Source organism: Paracoccidioides lutzii (genome assembly GCF_000150705.2).
Source record: "Paracoccidioides lutzii Pb01 unplaced genomic scaffold supercont2.32, whole genome shotgun sequence".
Classification (NCBI taxonomy): Eukaryota; Fungi; Ascomycota; class Eurotiomycetes; order Onygenales; family Ajellomycetaceae; genus Paracoccidioides; species Paracoccidioides lutzii.
This window is the reverse complement of record NW_015440978.1, coordinates 65,699-82,395: the sequence shown is the minus strand read 5'-3', so window position 1 is coordinate 82,395 and position 16,697 is coordinate 65,699. Positions and strand designations below refer to the sequence as shown.

General features: G+C 43.1%; 3 protein-coding genes across 3 annotated transcripts; all 3 read left to right on the top strand.

Moving 5' to 3' along the window:
- Positions 1 to 993: 993 nt before the first annotated feature.
- PAAG_08329 (hypothetical protein) lies at positions 994 to 1,200 on the top strand (the record flags this gene model as incomplete). The annotated part of the gene is made up of 1 exon (XM_015846478.1): positions 994 to 1,200. One exon carries the CDS (start codon positions 994 to 996, stop codon positions 1,198 to 1,200), a length of 207 nt encoding a protein of 68 aa, XP_015701142.1.
- Positions 1,201 to 7,912: 6,712 nt separating this feature from the next.
- PAAG_08326 (hypothetical protein) lies at positions 7,913 to 11,059 on the top strand (the record flags this gene model as incomplete). The annotated part of the gene is made up of 7 exons (XM_015846477.1): positions 7,913 to 8,019; positions 8,063 to 8,155; positions 8,619 to 8,662; positions 8,845 to 8,929; positions 8,977 to 9,849; positions 10,330 to 10,621; positions 10,988 to 11,059. 7 exons carry the CDS (start codon positions 7,913 to 7,915, stop codon positions 11,057 to 11,059), a joined length of 1,566 nt encoding a protein of 521 aa, XP_015701141.1.
- A 3,804-nt stretch (positions 11,060 to 14,863) lies between these two features.
- On the top strand, positions 14,864 to 16,171 carry PAAG_08325 (ATP12 chaperone protein; the record flags this gene model as incomplete). The annotated part of the gene is made up of 2 exons (XM_002789683.2): positions 14,864 to 15,185; positions 15,348 to 16,171. The coding sequence occupies 2 exons, from the start codon at positions 14,864 to 14,866 to the stop codon at positions 16,169 to 16,171; spliced, it is 1,146 nt and encodes a 381-aa protein (XP_002789729.2).
- Between the last annotated feature and the right edge of the window lie 526 nt (positions 16,172 to 16,697).

Here is a 16,697-nt window from a genome sequence, read left to right as displayed (position 1 = left end):
GACCTTGTGCCACCATATTCTGCAGAAAGCATCGTTTTACATTATAGAAATCTAAATTGAAACGCTAATAAAGGCATTGCAGGGTAATCAGAACTACTTACCTGGGCACGATGAAGGAGAGCGACCCATAATCTCGGCTATTTATGATTAAAAGTCTTCACGATACTTAGGTGCAGCTTCAAGAGAAATAACAGACATATCCACTATATATGAGAAGCTGGGACCCTATTACATCAGACTTCTATTCCATAAGAAATCAGAGAACCTTCTTTTCGCATGCGGGAACGGAAACATGCCACGGAGAAGCATCTGGTGGAATTTGCCTTTCAATCCTTATGCATATGCAAGGTGAATATATATGGTTGGAAACATGATCGAGCGGCTATGTAGAGATCATATTGCCATGCACCCTTGTCCAGGATAACCATGGCTCTCTTTCTTACTAGGATTTACAACTTCTGAAACCATGAAATCATCGGCGAACTAAACCCGAGTCCGTCCGTGCGAACAGTCTGTAAAACCCTATTGGTTTCTCTTTCCACGGCTTGCAACGGTACGTCCCGTCAGATCGTCCTAGCAGCATAACATCCATAACCATTCAATCCCCGTCCACGCGTGATAATGGCGACCAAGCTTCCACCTGGGGCCCTGTGATACTCGTGGCCTTCCGGGGTTGCGTTTTCCAACCCGAAATCACTTCAGGGCCCGTGCGTGCAAACCTTGTGCCTGCATGTTTTCACTTTGCCCTGGCCCCTGGACAATAGGGTTCGACCGGAAGTATACGCAACGTTAATTTCGATACCGCGTAACGCCCCTTTGAAGGCCTAGCCTGATATAGGTCGGATCACCTAGGTTTCCGGAAATTCTCAAGGTGCTACTAGTCAGGCGCACCCATTGGTTGGCACGTCGTTTCAATTCCTAGGAGAATCTCACCTTTGTATTACCTGCCATCCAGTTTTCCTACTACCGGGAGTTATCGCCTTGAGGACGAGAATGGCAATTCCCAGAATACCAGCACAGGAAGCTCTTCGGGAATTCCCAGTGCCAAACCCTATTGGCTCATACTCGGATATAATGAAAGGAAGCGTTGATCCAACGATCTCACAGCCTCCTCAATGTCTAATTCCAGAATCACTATCGAAGCTCTTTCCTATTGACGTCTCCATTGTCTACAGAGAGCTGAGGCAAGTTGCAGAATAACCTGGCAATCCTTTCCACTTCCTGAACACCGTTGTCCAAGGGGCATTAATGAATATATATATATATATATACGTATATATAAATAAAATGAAATAAAATAAAATGCAAAGAAAGAAAAAGAAAAAAAATTAGAAAAAATTAGATGGAAATCCTTGTCGTTTGCAAATAGGCTTGGCCACCGCCCGATTCGCGGATTATCCTTTATATTTACTACACGCGACCTACCTTTCCATCCTCCGCGCAAATTATCTGCTACCACCCACTCTATCAAATGGCAGCAGACCTTTGTACTCCTCAAATGAGCGTGCACGAGTTCGAATATAACCTTTCAACTTATCAGCCAAAATAGTGTGGTTTATATCCGTCCAGCCTGTGATATGCTTCAAAAGCAATTTTAGGAGAAGGCCATTATATGCTGATCAGAATCTAGGGGCCTTGGTCGAATTACAATGGAAGGAATATAACCGTCCTCTGTTAATATGACCAACTTGCTAAACTTGTCGCAGGGCTATAATTGATATTTTTGGCATTACACCGGGTAGGGGAAACATGCTTAGCCTCCGCCAACGGAATGTGAGGGTTACAATATTTCCACAATGTCCACACGATATATTGACGTTAGCATGTATATACCGTACATGTACATGTACATATCTACATACATAAACGATATGCACTGTCATTAAAGCTGCTAAATAAATTCACTAGGTAAATACCTTCTCGATCCCTACTTGAGAAAAGGATCTTAGGTATATACAGATTTCAAAATTAACTAGACGAAATCATAACTCAATCCGTTTACGTTCTTGCAAAGCATCCATTCATATCCAGTGTGCCATCCCAAACAGCTTGAGGTAAAACAACACCTACAACAAAATCCATGACTTTGACGGTCAAAGGTAATAAACAAACATCCTTCCACCCAAGACTTGCATTAATGGAAAGGCATATAAGGTGCTTGTGTATGTACATATATATCAGTAAGTTTTTATATATGAAGGCTACTGTCGAAAATGACTAACTGTTAGAACAGGAGCCTCATCGCTGATATCTCGAATCTATTCAATAGCTAGCTATATCTGAATAAACCCTCATTTGACTGATAATATTTCTTGGCAGCCCAATCAATTCTCTGCAACTGATTCAACATCGTGAGGTCTCACAATTTGAAAATTAAATCACGTCGAGAACGTATGGGGATTGACCGAATGTTTTGAGAAGTCATGAATTATTATTGTGCTGTGCAATGAGCTGTGCAGCACAAAACGGGAGATATCGGCCCTAGCTATGCACTTTGTTGTCGAATTTCCACTTCTGAGCTTACCTTTTGGCAGTTAAAAGCCGGAAGATAAAAACTTTCCATCAATTCTTCTAAGTCCTTGGCTAAACGCTTCATACACGCATGGCCGAACCAGATTAAGTTACGCGGTATGCGCTGGGAGCTTCCTCACGCTTATATATGACTGCGGTTCCAACTGCTAACTGGAGGTTTTCTCAAATCACCCCTGGAGTTCTTCAGTGTATTCCAAATCCTCAAGCAGGGGCAAGAAACACAATACAAGCAAATGGACTCGCTAGTAGACAGCGCCCATAAATAATACATAGAAACGAATTCCTGCGTAATTCCCAATGGAGAAATTGTCGAATAAATATGGATGTCAGTTTGCTCAGCGTGGATGATACAGGTCATCCATGGATAGTTCAAATGATCCCGTCTTCTGCCAAGAAAAATTTAAAAAAAATTGGGAATTGAAAATACATACAAAGCTAAATAAAAATTACGGGCTGGTGAAATCCCTGCAAGCCATTATGACAAGTTTCATGATCGTTAATAAACCATGTGTAACAAAAGTCTTCTGTGTATCTAAAATCTTATCGTGATACACTCGAGAGAGAGGCGAAAAGATACGAGAATTTAATTCTGATTTAATTATTCCCAGCTTTTCGCACATCCAGGACATGCTCAGAGGTGTGTGCCTTTAGGACCTGAAACAATGAGCTTCAAATATCCCTGGACATCTTCGTCCTGGCCGAGAGTTAATACGTTCACCTGTTTTAGCGTCTCGGGGAGGAAGCGACCGTAGCTTCCGCGGGAAAAATCGGCGCCAGTCTAGGGAATTCTTCTAAAGATTTTCGGTTTAAACGCCCGTGGCAAGGAGAATGCTGTGGATGACAATACAGAATAAGAATGATGAAAATAATAGAACAGCTCTAATGACTATCCGTCCAGCACACCGCATGTTCAATCTCAAAGAACTGTTCGTTTTTGTGGTCGTTTCACGAATACCAAAACCAACTGATATTAACAACAAGCTTCAACCCAATCTACATACCCTCATTCTCATTCAGCATGGCGAGATATGGGGAATCAATGACCATGAGCGGTCGTGAAATGCAGCCCTTTTATCGCTCTTAAATCAAGCAATGACGGTCATAGAATCTCGAAATAGATATTGGCTGGAATATCTGTTAACTCCAACTGTAATCCAATTCTGATGAGGTAAATAGATTTCCAGAGGCGACCATGTGTAGGGAAAGATTTCTTGAAGCAGGATGCGATTGGAAAAATACAGAATTGGCGTTAGGAATTTAGCAAAGCGGTACGGCTCGTTCCCGTAGCCGAACGCTGGTTCTGTAGATCGGTCAATACTAGAACCCATTAGTGATTGGAAGCTGAGCCAGCCGGAAAACCTGATTGGGACAACCTGAAAATTACCGTGTCCAGAGGCACTGATACGTTCTAGACTTTCGAGATTACGACCCCTGTGCGGAGTTATTTCGCGACGTTTGTGCAAGTCAAAATGCCATGGTGGAACTCAGCAAGAATAATTACTCCGTAAACGTCATGGATTACGGGTTGGTTGCATAAAAGGACTCTTCTAGAAGCAGTAAGCATTTTGAATTCTTTCTCTTTGGAAAATAAATAATCAACTGCAAATTCCGTCAGCAACACCAAATGGATAATAAACGACCCGCAGTGTCTGATGTAGCCCACCTCTAAAATAGTGTTATTAAATCTCTTGCATACTGGAACCAATCTTGCTTCAAACCCCGAGGGTGAACATACACACATATATACCGAGTGTGTAGTTACTGATGTATGTACGAAATCGACAGACAGAACATTGGTAAGAACTGAGGCTGACCCGGAACTAACAGATAGTTAGCCCAACAATTCACTCTTAAATTAAAAGTGAGGGAACTTCAGTGTTGAGAGATACTTTGCAGGTTTTTTGAGCATCCGAGTTCAACAGACTATTTTAGTTATTGGGAACTCCGAGTTGGAATTTCCTTCGACATCGTTGGACAGGGAAATTGCTTGAAGTAACATTCCTTGATCTAGTTCACCAAGGAATAAGTGGCCGAAACATTTCGGCTTGTACTAACAGCACTTTGGTTTGTTAAATGAGCCCTCGGAGAAATGTGGTTTTGGTAGTTAAAATGAAGAATATCTAGCCCATGTTAGCAACCACCGCATGTGGATATGACCGTTCCCGTGTATGAGGTGAGGGTATGTTATGAGCAATTGTGTGGGCGTACTGTCTCTACGGTGTCGAGTAGTATCATAGGGTTTCGAGTACTTGTCAGAGGTCACAAAAGAAGATGTAACATTTTTTCCCTTGACTTTGAGGCGTTCATTATGCCTTCACACCAGGGTCGCTGAAGCCAGGGATTTTCAAATCTGAATGCGGATTGTTGTCCGTCTTGATTAACAAATGAATGATCAATATAGATGGGATACAATGTAAAACGTGACTCAGGTCCAATAAAATATTCTACCATAAAGAAAACTGAGACCTAAAGTCTCAGCTCATAAACTTTTTGAGAGCTTTTTGCCGTGCAGGATATTTCGAACAACTAGGGTATTTTCCTTGAAAAAGGAGGAAGAGTACATAGATATAGTTAGTGAAAGGTGAGCCTATTTAGCTAATCAGCATGCTATGCTCGGCTCTCTCGCTTCCACATTTGAAACACGCACTACTTGATCCTGCGGAGGAGTCACTCTTTGGTATTGGGGCTGTGTTTGTGAGCCAGACCAGAGATTCAGCTTCACTTCCTTAAACAATTCAATGCAGCTTTTTTGATTTAACTGTGAAGAATTGAAGGTTCTCAATCTTCCAATTTTATGATCAGGTACATTCGACCTGCCCATTTACAGAAAAGTCAATTTTCCATTAGTATTGTAAAGAATCTACGGAGTAGTTTGATAGAGAGGAGATAGCAGCTATTTAGATATTACTAAATATTAAACTTCAGCGTGGGATGTTTCGCGGGATGGTGGGTTCCTGGAGGATCAACCATTGAGACTCTTCCATTGGCCTTTCCACAGACCTTTGTTGATACAGAAACAATGTGGTTTCTGTTAGCTGCTGGAATGCTCCCAGTAACTAATGTCTTGTATTGATGGGGAGATCATGGGACCGATTTTTCAACGGATTTTGCGGCATGAAATATAGCGAATAATTGTCCGTTCGGACCAAAAGATGTAGAGCAAACTCGTACGGTATAGAATTCAACACCTTCTCCTGGCAATTGAAGATATGGGTTCAAAAAGCTGAACTAACTAATGAGGTAGCTCAATCACGTCTCTCGCGATGAATTGCCATTTACGGTAGAGGGAGGTTGCTGATGCAAGGTTGGAGGCTTGTTTTCGTATTCCCTTTGAAATCCCACTGTGTTCCAAGTTGGTGAATCTAAAAAAAAGATGAACAGCGGGTTGGATAAAGAAACTTCCATTGGAAAGCCAGACAACAGTTACAAGTAAGCTAAACAATAGAATTATGTGGAAGTTGCAAGCAATTACAGGTTGGAAAAGCGGTTACCATCAGTCACATTTGAAGGGGCGCAAACTCAGAGTCTCCCGCCGGCAGTTTGTGATAATCCATTTTCTCCTACACGCAGAATTTCAGAGTTGGTATATTACCAAGGATGCATAAGTTATTTAACACCCATTCCTGAAGCCCTCCATGGATGGAATAATGGTGTATATCTGGTAATATAGTTAGCTATGCTGTTGCTCTGACCCCTTCTTCTCTGCAAATATATTATGAACTGAACTGAGAAAAAATAATAAGTTTCAAACTCACCATATCAGTTGACGAGCAGCAACTTGATCGTTCGCTAGATACAAATTGACTCTGCATGAGGCTTCGGCTAAGGGCGAAATTTAGTGGACTTCATATGATTGATGCAGGAAGAAGGAACCTCGGGTAAATATCAGCGCCCCAAACGGGAAAATGGAGAGCGAACTGGTTAACATAACTTAAGCTGCGTTGCCCTTATGTTCTTGCGCGTAGTGACACTGCCTTGAAAGCAATTGAACCATTCACATTTTGTTCTTCATTCTTTCATTTTTTTTTCTACTGATTTATTTTGCTCCGACGATACTACCTGTTGAGTCAGCAAGGGCGCATTTGCCATTGGGCAATGGGAGATGTTCAAAAGTGATGCAGTCAACTTGGAGACTAGAAGTAGTTATAGTTAACTAGTTCCACTCACGACAAAACAAGGACTATGGTGACGTTAGGCTGGAGGGACGAGAAATTATAAAAGTTGCATAAACAATCAGTTGTGTGGCTGGGATTTAAAAACCCAGCTAATAAGTATTGAACTAGGAACCCGTCAGTTATATCAAAATCTCTCGGTTTGCTCTTGTCATAACCTCCAGCGGATTCGGCGTTTTTGCGCCCAAAGCTTCCATCTATTTCAACTAGCTCACCGGCTTACATCAGTACGATGCGTCGTCTCAAGGGTTTCTGCTTTGTTATTTCCGGCTCATGAGGACACCTCCAATACAACCACCCATTCATTTGTGCTGTTGTTATCAAAGCTGGAGCTTCCTATCCTCCGGCTAACCGGCGGCTGCGCCTCGCCAGCAGTCGATCCCTCACACCCTCGTACGGCGAGAAGATCGCCACTAAGATCAAGTTAATTTGAGTTAGTTGCGCACCAGCACGCCACACTTCTAGGTGTGAAAAGAAATCGAATCCCGGAGAAGAAAATTTTTAAATCAAAACCGCAACAAAGGAATGTTTGTGTTGTGTCAGAGACACCTAACCTGTCCTATAATAAATGTCGAAATGCGCAACTGAACCCATCAATGCTACTCTGTTGGCTGCTAACTACCGTAGCCAAAATTATTTATCCTGCCGTATGGAATATAAGATGACGGGAAACAGGAACAAAAACAAGAAACTGCATAGAATAATTTTCATCTGTGCTTCGAGATGTCAAGTATCTCCGGCGGTTCTATGTGAAAGTGATATCTCAACACTTAGCACTACAGTCAAGGGCAGCTATGTGAGTGGTTGACATCATTGAACAACATTTGCAGAATTCTAGAAATAAGTTACGCCACGTGGAACAAGTCGTTATAACATAAAACCAGCGTTCCAATCAGATTTACTCGTTGGGTATTCTAACGAGATGGTCGTGAATTTATGTATGCCGCTGGATAAATTACTTATCTTGAATATTACTGTGGAAGCCTATGCTGCTCATCGCCATTGTTCTTATGTTCCAAAAGTGTTTTCCTCCTTCGCTTCAGCGGTGAGTTTCTCTCAGTTCAACCAGTGCGCCGTCTGTGTTTCGGCGATTTTCAGAGCTAACTATAATTTCCCCAAGCTCGACTCCATAACTAACCCTAACTATCTAGGTAGTAAGTTAACAATTCAGCTAGCTCGGCCCGCATTTTATTTTTATTTGACCCCTCATGGATCCTCCGCCTCAAGGTGAACCGCATGTTAGAATCCACAAACGAGAAATCATTGGGACTCGTCTGCTTCAAAGAGAGACAAATGGATGCAATGGTCGGAATATGTAGGTATTAGGTTTTCTGATGATACACGATTTCCCATTGCAGTCCTCAAGTTCCCCTAGCTTTCATCGCACCTTGTGTTATTACTACCCTAACTCTTGGAATGGTCTACATGGAGACTCCTTGCGAGCCAAGCAAGTATGTGCCCCCCTTGTCATGGAAAGGCATGGTATCCATATTACCTGCATTCGCATAACGCCCCAAAATTTTTTCTAAAGGAAAAAACAATTTAAAAAAGATGTTAAGATCATGCAACAGCCAATGGAAAGCACCATCGAAAGTAATAAATTTCATAACGGGCATAACATTGGCCAGTTGAGCCGTTTTCCTCTAGTCCAAGAGCCTTCCTGTTAGCTACTTCATATGATATCGGAGACGGAGCAGATCGTTCTATATTGGCTCTCTCCCCAAAGCTCCCCACAGCAAGGTCTCTTTATACAACCCCTTCTCCAGTCATTTTTTAACTTGCGTTCGCTATTGTGGCCCTCTTCTCTTTATTGATCTATACGTACTATTTGGATTATTTAATTCAATCCCTCTCTTCCTTTCTTTTCGTTCCAGATTTGCTGTTTCAATTTAGAACTACTTTATTTTTTTTCAGTGGTACTTCCGCTGGGACTGTCGTTTCAATTATTCGTGACCACGGTGGGTTAAACGTCCATTTCTATCCTCTATGTCTCATATATAACATTTCACTATTCTTCTTCTCTCTCGGGCGTTATTGTGTCAATTGCGGGCATCTTGACCTTTCAAAATAATTTTGGCAAGACGGAACCAAACCTGTTCCAAAAATGGAGCTCGACAACATATATATGCTATCTTTTAAGCTATTATTGTCAGTGCGCCTCACCCAGATAACTTCCAATTGGCTGTCATGAACATTGACGAAGGCATGAAGATCATTGAGAATCCGTATTGCAGAGGTGAACTTCTACTGATGTCTAGCATGGAATAACTAGTCTTTACCGTTATGTACGTCTCGTTGTTAATTTAATCGCCGTTTGGACTTTCAAGCCAATATTCCCAGCAGAGAATCCAACGTTGACATCTCAAGACGCCACAATTATCATACCCTCTCTGCTGGGCTACGGAGATGAACTAAAAGTGACCCTCCGATCCGTCCTTATTAACGAGCCGTTCCAAATTATTCTCGTAACAATTGATAGCAATAGGGGGAGCGCAGAGAAAATGCTTAGGACAATGCCCGCATCAAAAACTCGGATCCAACTGCTTAGCATCCCAAAACCAAACAAAAGACGCCAAATGGTGCGTGCTATTCCCGAGGTCCAAACTAAGATTACGGTATTCGTGGATGATGATGTTAGCTGGCCACCAAGGGAGCTGGCATGGCTATTGGCTGTTTTTGAAAAGGACCCTATCTATGGAGGAGTAGCTACATGCCAGAGGCTAAAGGAATCAGACTCATCACTGTTCTCCATAAAGCGGGTGTGGGACTTCCTAGGGGCATTGTACCTGGAGCGTAGGAATTTCGATTGTGCTGCGACAACGCATGTGGACGGAGGCATGCCCTGCCTCTCTGGACGGACCTCTGCTTACCGGACCAAAATCCTTCAGGATCGGGACTTCACCTACAATTTCACAAATGAGGAGTGGTGGTTTGGGAAATATGAATTGAATGCAGATGATGACAATTTCCTGTCGCGCTGGATGGTATCGCACGGTTGGGAAACATATTTCCAATACCATCCAGAGGTGGAAATCCAGACAACGCTTGAAAGCAACTCTAAGTATCTCAAGCAATGCGTTAGGTGGTCCCGGAGTAATTGGCGGAGTAATCTCACAACCCTGATTCAGGAGCAAGTCGTTTGGTAGTAAGTTACTGGCATCTCCTTGGTCTAGCGTCATTTCCTGTGTCCTCCTTCAACAATTTTTCTCATACTATCTCCTTCTGGTGCCGGTGGGATTTGGTCCTGTTTTATACCTGCAAACTGCAACTTCGACAACGACACCCACGAAGCCATTGAACTTATAAAGTGAGGGGCACTTTTTCCATTTTTCAACTTCCCTTTTTTTTTTTTTTTTTTTTTTTTTTTTTTTTTTTGTTTTTGTTTTTGTTTTTTTTCCCGTGTTGTGCGGGATTACGTCGTATTTTGTATGTTCTTTTTGGTTTTTTTTTTTCTGGTTCTTCTAGCGGCCATAGCCCCGGCAATTCGCGCAATCAATGCTGCTGCTCCTTTCTGGAGCTTCTGCAGTGAGGCTTGATAACTTGGCTCATCCCTGTCACAATGAACCATAATAATTAGGCCAGAGGGCTAACATAGAAGGGTCCGTGTTGACTACTCTCCCATTAGCCGCCAACCATGGAGCACCTATGCTGTCTATCTGACCACCCTGTCGCCGCCAGCTTTGGTTGGAGATTTGGCCCTTGTCGTATTATGCTACTATGGCACAAAGGATTGGGACGAGTGCTCTCGCATGTTCACACTGAAGGCTTTGGCTCTATGGATGTTCGTCAGTAAATTTATCAAGCTCCTCGGTCACTATATTCGAAATCCAGCCGATTTTCTCCTTTTACCCGTGTCAATTCTGTTTGGATATTTTCACGGCCTGATAAAGCTCTACGCTGCTTTTACACTTAATGTGGTAAGTCCGCTTTTCTCATTTGAGTATCTTTTACCAAGGTAGCTTTGAATAATGCCGTGTGGGCCAAGATGGTTGCACCTGTTCTGGACCTTTCTTTACCTTTCTGGGAACAGTCCGTTTGCTTGCCCACCCTGTCAATCTCTACTCAAAATTGTGGAGTTTGGGCCAGATGGGTTTAGAGTTTTAGTTGGCTCAATGCTCAGCTCTCCGTCACAAGCGAGCACCATAAAAGTTCTCTACCTCCGACTCGTCTTTTTTCAGTGTCGCGTACGAATTGTGGCCAAGTTTTTTTCCATAAACAGACGTACCTTGTCACTATGCCTTTGTTCCAATCACTGACATAAACTGCGCTGTTGCGTTTTTTAGACCACATGGGGCACCCGCGATGGTGCTGATGCTAGTGATTCAGAACGCATGCGGGAAAAGCCCCGAAGATGAAGGTTAAAAAGAGGTAAAAGCCTATCTATTTCAACACTCAAAATAAAAATTTTTGCTCAGTGATATTGGACCTGGCTCCGCCCTTTAGTTACAGAACCTGCAGGTAAGAATTTTCTGGTAGCTTGGCGAATAAAATACATCGCTGTATCAAAGAATTTGACACTGAAATGCTTAATTAGTTAACGATTTTCCACTTTGTTATTCTGCGAAACTACTGGCCCCTCTTGTTGATTGCGGGCCGCGGGATGATACCACGCCAGATCATGCAAGATGCCAAATCTTGCCGCAACGATTTTCTTTATCCGAGTGGCGATGCCTCCAACAAATGCACGACATGCAATTTTTTACTTTTCCTTTCTCTTTCCAGGTTGGCCGACCCGTTCTATAATCGGTCTCATTTCGGAGCAAAATCAAGCCACCTTCCAACTCTCCGCAATTAGGTAATCTTAAATCGACCCTTTCATGCTCGATATTATTGGTCAGACGATACCCCTATTTCATTGTTTTTGGGTGTGCCTTAGAAATGGTCATCTCCAAATGTTTTGCAAATCATCACCACTTTTGCTACATTTTTAATCAGTAAAAGCGCCAAAAGTCATCGATATCACGAATCTTATTTTTACGATCGAGTTCACCAAATCACGAAAACTCAGAAAGACAAACACGCTGGTAATTCTAATAGGTGAGAATTGGGGCTTCAGCACCACAGCACCCCTTTTTATTACTTTTTCTGTTTTTTGTTTCATATCTTTCTCTTGTCTTTTCTCTCGCGTTCCAGTTGTAACGAACTAGAAAAATTATATGGATCATGACTTCCGTCCAGGAAACAATAATCTTAATATCTCGCGCAGATTGTTGGATACAGGCAAAGAAAGTGGATTCTGGCGCTCTAGAGGATGGTTTTCAATCACATATATTTGCTATTCATGCTATTTTTGCTTTCTACAGTAATGGGGAAGAGTCGGCGACCTGGAGCTCTGTCTTCTATTTTCTTAAATTGTGATACATACGCTCTCTATTTCTTCCTCAAAATTGGACTGGATTCGTGGTTCCTGAGATATCTTCCTTTCCTTCCATGCCATAATTAACCAGTGTTTTTGCCTATTCTTGTTTGCTTGGTAACTTATTATATCATTGCGTTTCCTTCCGAGTTCGAATGCGTATGTCTTTTCTTTCAATAGGAGTTGGTGAGAAAAGGTTTTCTTTCTCTTCAAAATAACCGGAAGATATATTGAACGATTCTCCTTAGATTTTGATCGATATTGGTTCTTCGTCTGGGATATTATTTTTATTTTTAATATCATGAATGCACAAGATACTTTAAAAGAGATAATGTGCTAGATAGATGGTAGTTAGGTGGAGTGGCAAAAGAAGGGGAGTCGAATTAACTATGATCAGTGGGAATGAGAAGGGGGTGTAATACTTGGATAGAGGTGGTCAAAATCATATTTAAAAAGCTCTGTGGGACAGGAATCATTCAAGAAGTCACAGTTGGATTTATGCCGTGCTGATTGGTCATTTTCATGATTTTAAATATTATATCGGGTAGTAGAGCATAAAATCGGCTCAGGTACATTTTGTAATTTCACCAGAACCTTCACATATAGTTCCAAAGGCTTAATTATAACAGTGTGGCATGCAAAACTCTTTTATGTCCCTCTTTTTTCAAAGCCAACTGTAAAGGAGCTTCTTCGTATATTTGAAGGATAAAAAGCATCGTATCACTAGATACCATGAATCTTTCTAGAAAATCTGGCTCTAGAATATCGTTTCACTACAGCCGCGTCTAAAAGTTCTAGATACAGAGATGGTCCAGGGTTATCAAAAGAAAGCGAAAGATGATTGATGATATAATCCGAACCCTGGGTTAGCGAGATGATCGACAATTTGTTTCAGGACGGCAAACCGACGGAAACTAAGCATGAGCAGTCAGGAATCCGACAGTGACGGCTGAATTTCTGTCTGTGAGTGGCACTGAGCGCTGTTGTGCAGCGTGCATGGTGCTTCTTTCTCAGTATGAATACCACGATCCCATCAATATCCATGCCCTCTTCCCCACAAGATGGAACCACACACCCAAATGTAGCTCATCATGCGAGCCACTGCGTTCGATATGCTTGAGGTTCCCTGTTTGTGAGATTCTCAAGGTTCACAATAATTGCAGATTCGTTGCAGGGAACATGGAAGGGTCTTTGCATATACTCGATGCTGATTGCCAGTTCCCTTGAAGGTTAGTGGATATGTTCTGCGCCCGTTTCCTTTCGAAGGGCGCACATGCAAGTGATATGTACTCGCTGCATGGAAGTGAACAGGCTTATAAGAATGTCAAATACAAAACGCAAGGGTCCTTGACTCGAGCAGCAGTCCAAGTTGGTGAACCACCGGCTTGACTTTTTCTTTTGCAGCCTGAGATAGATCAGAATGACGCAGTCAAATGACGTGGTCAAATGCAAAACAAGGAGAAAAGTTAGTTCATAGAGATCGTACTGGGGAAAGGTGTTTGGGGTGTCGGGTCCATAGAGAGTTAATTATCTCGGAAGGTGGTATTTCAGAGCCAAATTGTATGCATGTGTGTGTACATGCATTACTGAAAAATACTCTTGCCAGACGTGACGTTTATGTTGCTTTTCCTCAACGAATGTTAACACTCGACAGCTGAACCAAGATACACGTTGCGGAAGACGGCTGGCATATATTCTCTGCGGAAGAAGAAAACATAAGCCCAGGGTGAACTGTAAACAACCACATTTGTCGCAGTTATGAAGTAAAGTGATTTTCAGGGCACTTCCTTGGACGATCGACTCCAGACTGAGCGGGAGATCTATGAGATCTGCTGTTCCGGTGATCCTGCATCAGCCGATTCACTTCTGCTTTCGCTGCAGAATTTCCTCTTTGTTGCTCAACTCCTCTATGTACTCACAATTGGTCGAAGTGCTAAGTGCGCATCTGGGTTGACGCTGGCGCACTATGATTTGCAGTCTGTAAGTTGGGAATTGGGTAGATCGTTCTTGATGAACAGTGGGACTCCATATTTACCTGCATATGCAGCGGTTCCTTAATCGGAGGTAGTCCTCGGTACATGGTTCTTCAGATCGATGCTCTGGGAACGTCGCCCCGCCTTTAGAGTCCCCTGGTCTGTAGGACCCAAAGACCTAATGGAGAAGTTTCAGAATTTATATCTTCAACCCAAAAATGAATAAATAAAATAAACCCCTCAGCTTGTGGAAGTCATCGTTTCGTCCAGTGAGGCGGGTATGTACGAACTTCCAGAGGTTGACAGAGGGCAGGACTCATATTTCTAAAAGATAGGGGTATATACGTTCTCCCTGCCAAAATAATAAAGATCAATCCCCAGCCATGCAGAGCTCCTTTACCCAACTCTTGGCACTGAAACATAAAAAGCCAAACCTCATTCGTAGAAACGTATGCCGATGAAATGTCCGTGTTTAGCCGTCAGTTCTAGACTGGAAAAACAAACAATTCGCTTTCCTTGAGAATGTGTGTTCTTCCAGGTGCTGCATATTAGCAGCGTTTATCTGCATGCTGGTGAATATTATTTCGTATGTTGTATGGTTGGGTTTAGAAATCGAGACCTGTAGTGCTTGGAGTGCGAAGAGAAGGAATATAGATAGTTAGTAAACTAACAATATATATTACTAAGCTCTGTGTCCCAAAATAGTTACCAGCTGCAAATCTCAAACCCTAATGAATGAATGAATAGCCCTGCCACTGTGGCGGTGCTATGTCAGCTCGACGTCAACTTACGCTACAGCAAGAGATACAACTGAAGAAATACCAAACAACATGAAACCAATCTCGAGGATATCCGCATCTACTCTTTTTAACCCCAAGTCCCCTTTACGCCTCCCGTGGGTTGATAGTCACACTCGCCATGTCCACTCATCAATAGCAAAAGGCGCTGTTGCCCATCCCATAAGCGTCCATGGCCCGCCACCAAAACCGCCCGTTCCGTCTCCTGAATTCCTTGAGCGCATTGAGCGGAGAAAGAAACAGTCAGAGCTTATGCAACAGGAGAACATTTCAGAAGTACAACAGGGAACGAAGACAACGTTAAGACTGCTGAAAAGGCGTTTCTGGAAGGATGTCCATGTGAAAGAAGTGGCCGGTAAGAAACCAGACATTGTAAAAGTAGACTGAAATAATTTCCCGCCAGCCCGTTCGTCTCTAGGAATTATTATCAACAAGTTAGCTTTGGCACCTGAAGCATTTTGTCATAAAGCGGAATATGCTAATTTTTCTTCATCGTGATTATTATACATGTTTATAGACGGGCATCAAGTCCTCCTAGACTCGCGCCCTATCCGAACCCCAGAAAAGAAAATCATCACTATCCCGCCCTCAAAGCCACATCTTGCCCATGCCATCGCGCTCGAATGGGACCTCCTCGTCTCCTCCCACCAGGCTCTAAAACATCACTTAATCCCACTGACGGCGCTTACAGCCCGTGCGCAAGATATCGCCTTGCAGGATGCTGCCAGCCAAGATACCATCCGCAACGAAATCTTGAAAACCACAATGCGATATCTGGACACGGACACATTGCTAATCTGGGCGCCGGAGAAGAATATACATGATCCTGATGCTCACAGCGAGGAGGTAGCAGAATCGGGACAGGTGGTGAGAGAAGGGGAGGCGCAGGAGTCGCTACGTGACATCCAAATCAAAACAGCTATGCCGATCATCAACTTCTTAACTGAGAAAGTGTGGCCGGGCATTGAGATTAAGCCTTCATTGGAGGCGGATAGTATCATGCCTACCCCACAGCCGCAGATAACCAAGAACGTTATACGCGGGTGGATCTACGGCCTGCCGGCGTATGAGCTAGCCGGGTTGGAACGGGCTGTTCTAGCTAGCAAGAGTTTGCTTGTGGCAGCGCGGTTCATTGTTGAGTGGAGTGAAGAGTTTCGCCATCTGCAGCCGGAAGGGCGGAGGGAGTTTGGCATTGAGAAGGCGGCCGAGGCGTCGACGCTGGAAGTTACGTGGCAGACGGGAAAGTGGGGGGAGGTGGAAGATACTCACGATGTTGATCGGGAGGATGTGAGGAGGCAGCTTGGATCGGTTGTGTTGCTTGTGAGTGGAGAGCGGAGATAAGTTTTCGAGTACAGCCGGGGGTGGGGAGGGAAATGCTGTATTATACGCGGTGCCATCTGTATATTTAATTAACAAGCAAACAACACCAAAGGCCGCCTGGCTATAATCTGGTGTTATGCATGGTGAAGATGAGTGTATTTCATAACCTTCTGCCGTGTAATTGATACGTACATAAAAGATTATATTCGTTTTCTTTTACCTCTTAACATTTGATCCCAGGGATTCGAGGGCTTGACCAACAGAATCCCCCATTTTTCAACAGGATAATTTATGTGCATAAACATATTCCCTGACCACTTCAGCAGCAGTCGTCTCATTGTTTCACCAATTCCTACATGTTATCATCCATGCCCAACTAACTTCTGGGAGCATCGACATCATTGTGGGACTGGAAATCACCAAGGCTGTAAATTGAGCTGGCCACATGCTATGGGGATTCCTTTTTTAACCAGCACGTCTGTTCAAAACCCCCTTCCAGCCAATTTTACTTGTTCCATTATAAATAGAAGGAGTAGAGTAAGGTACC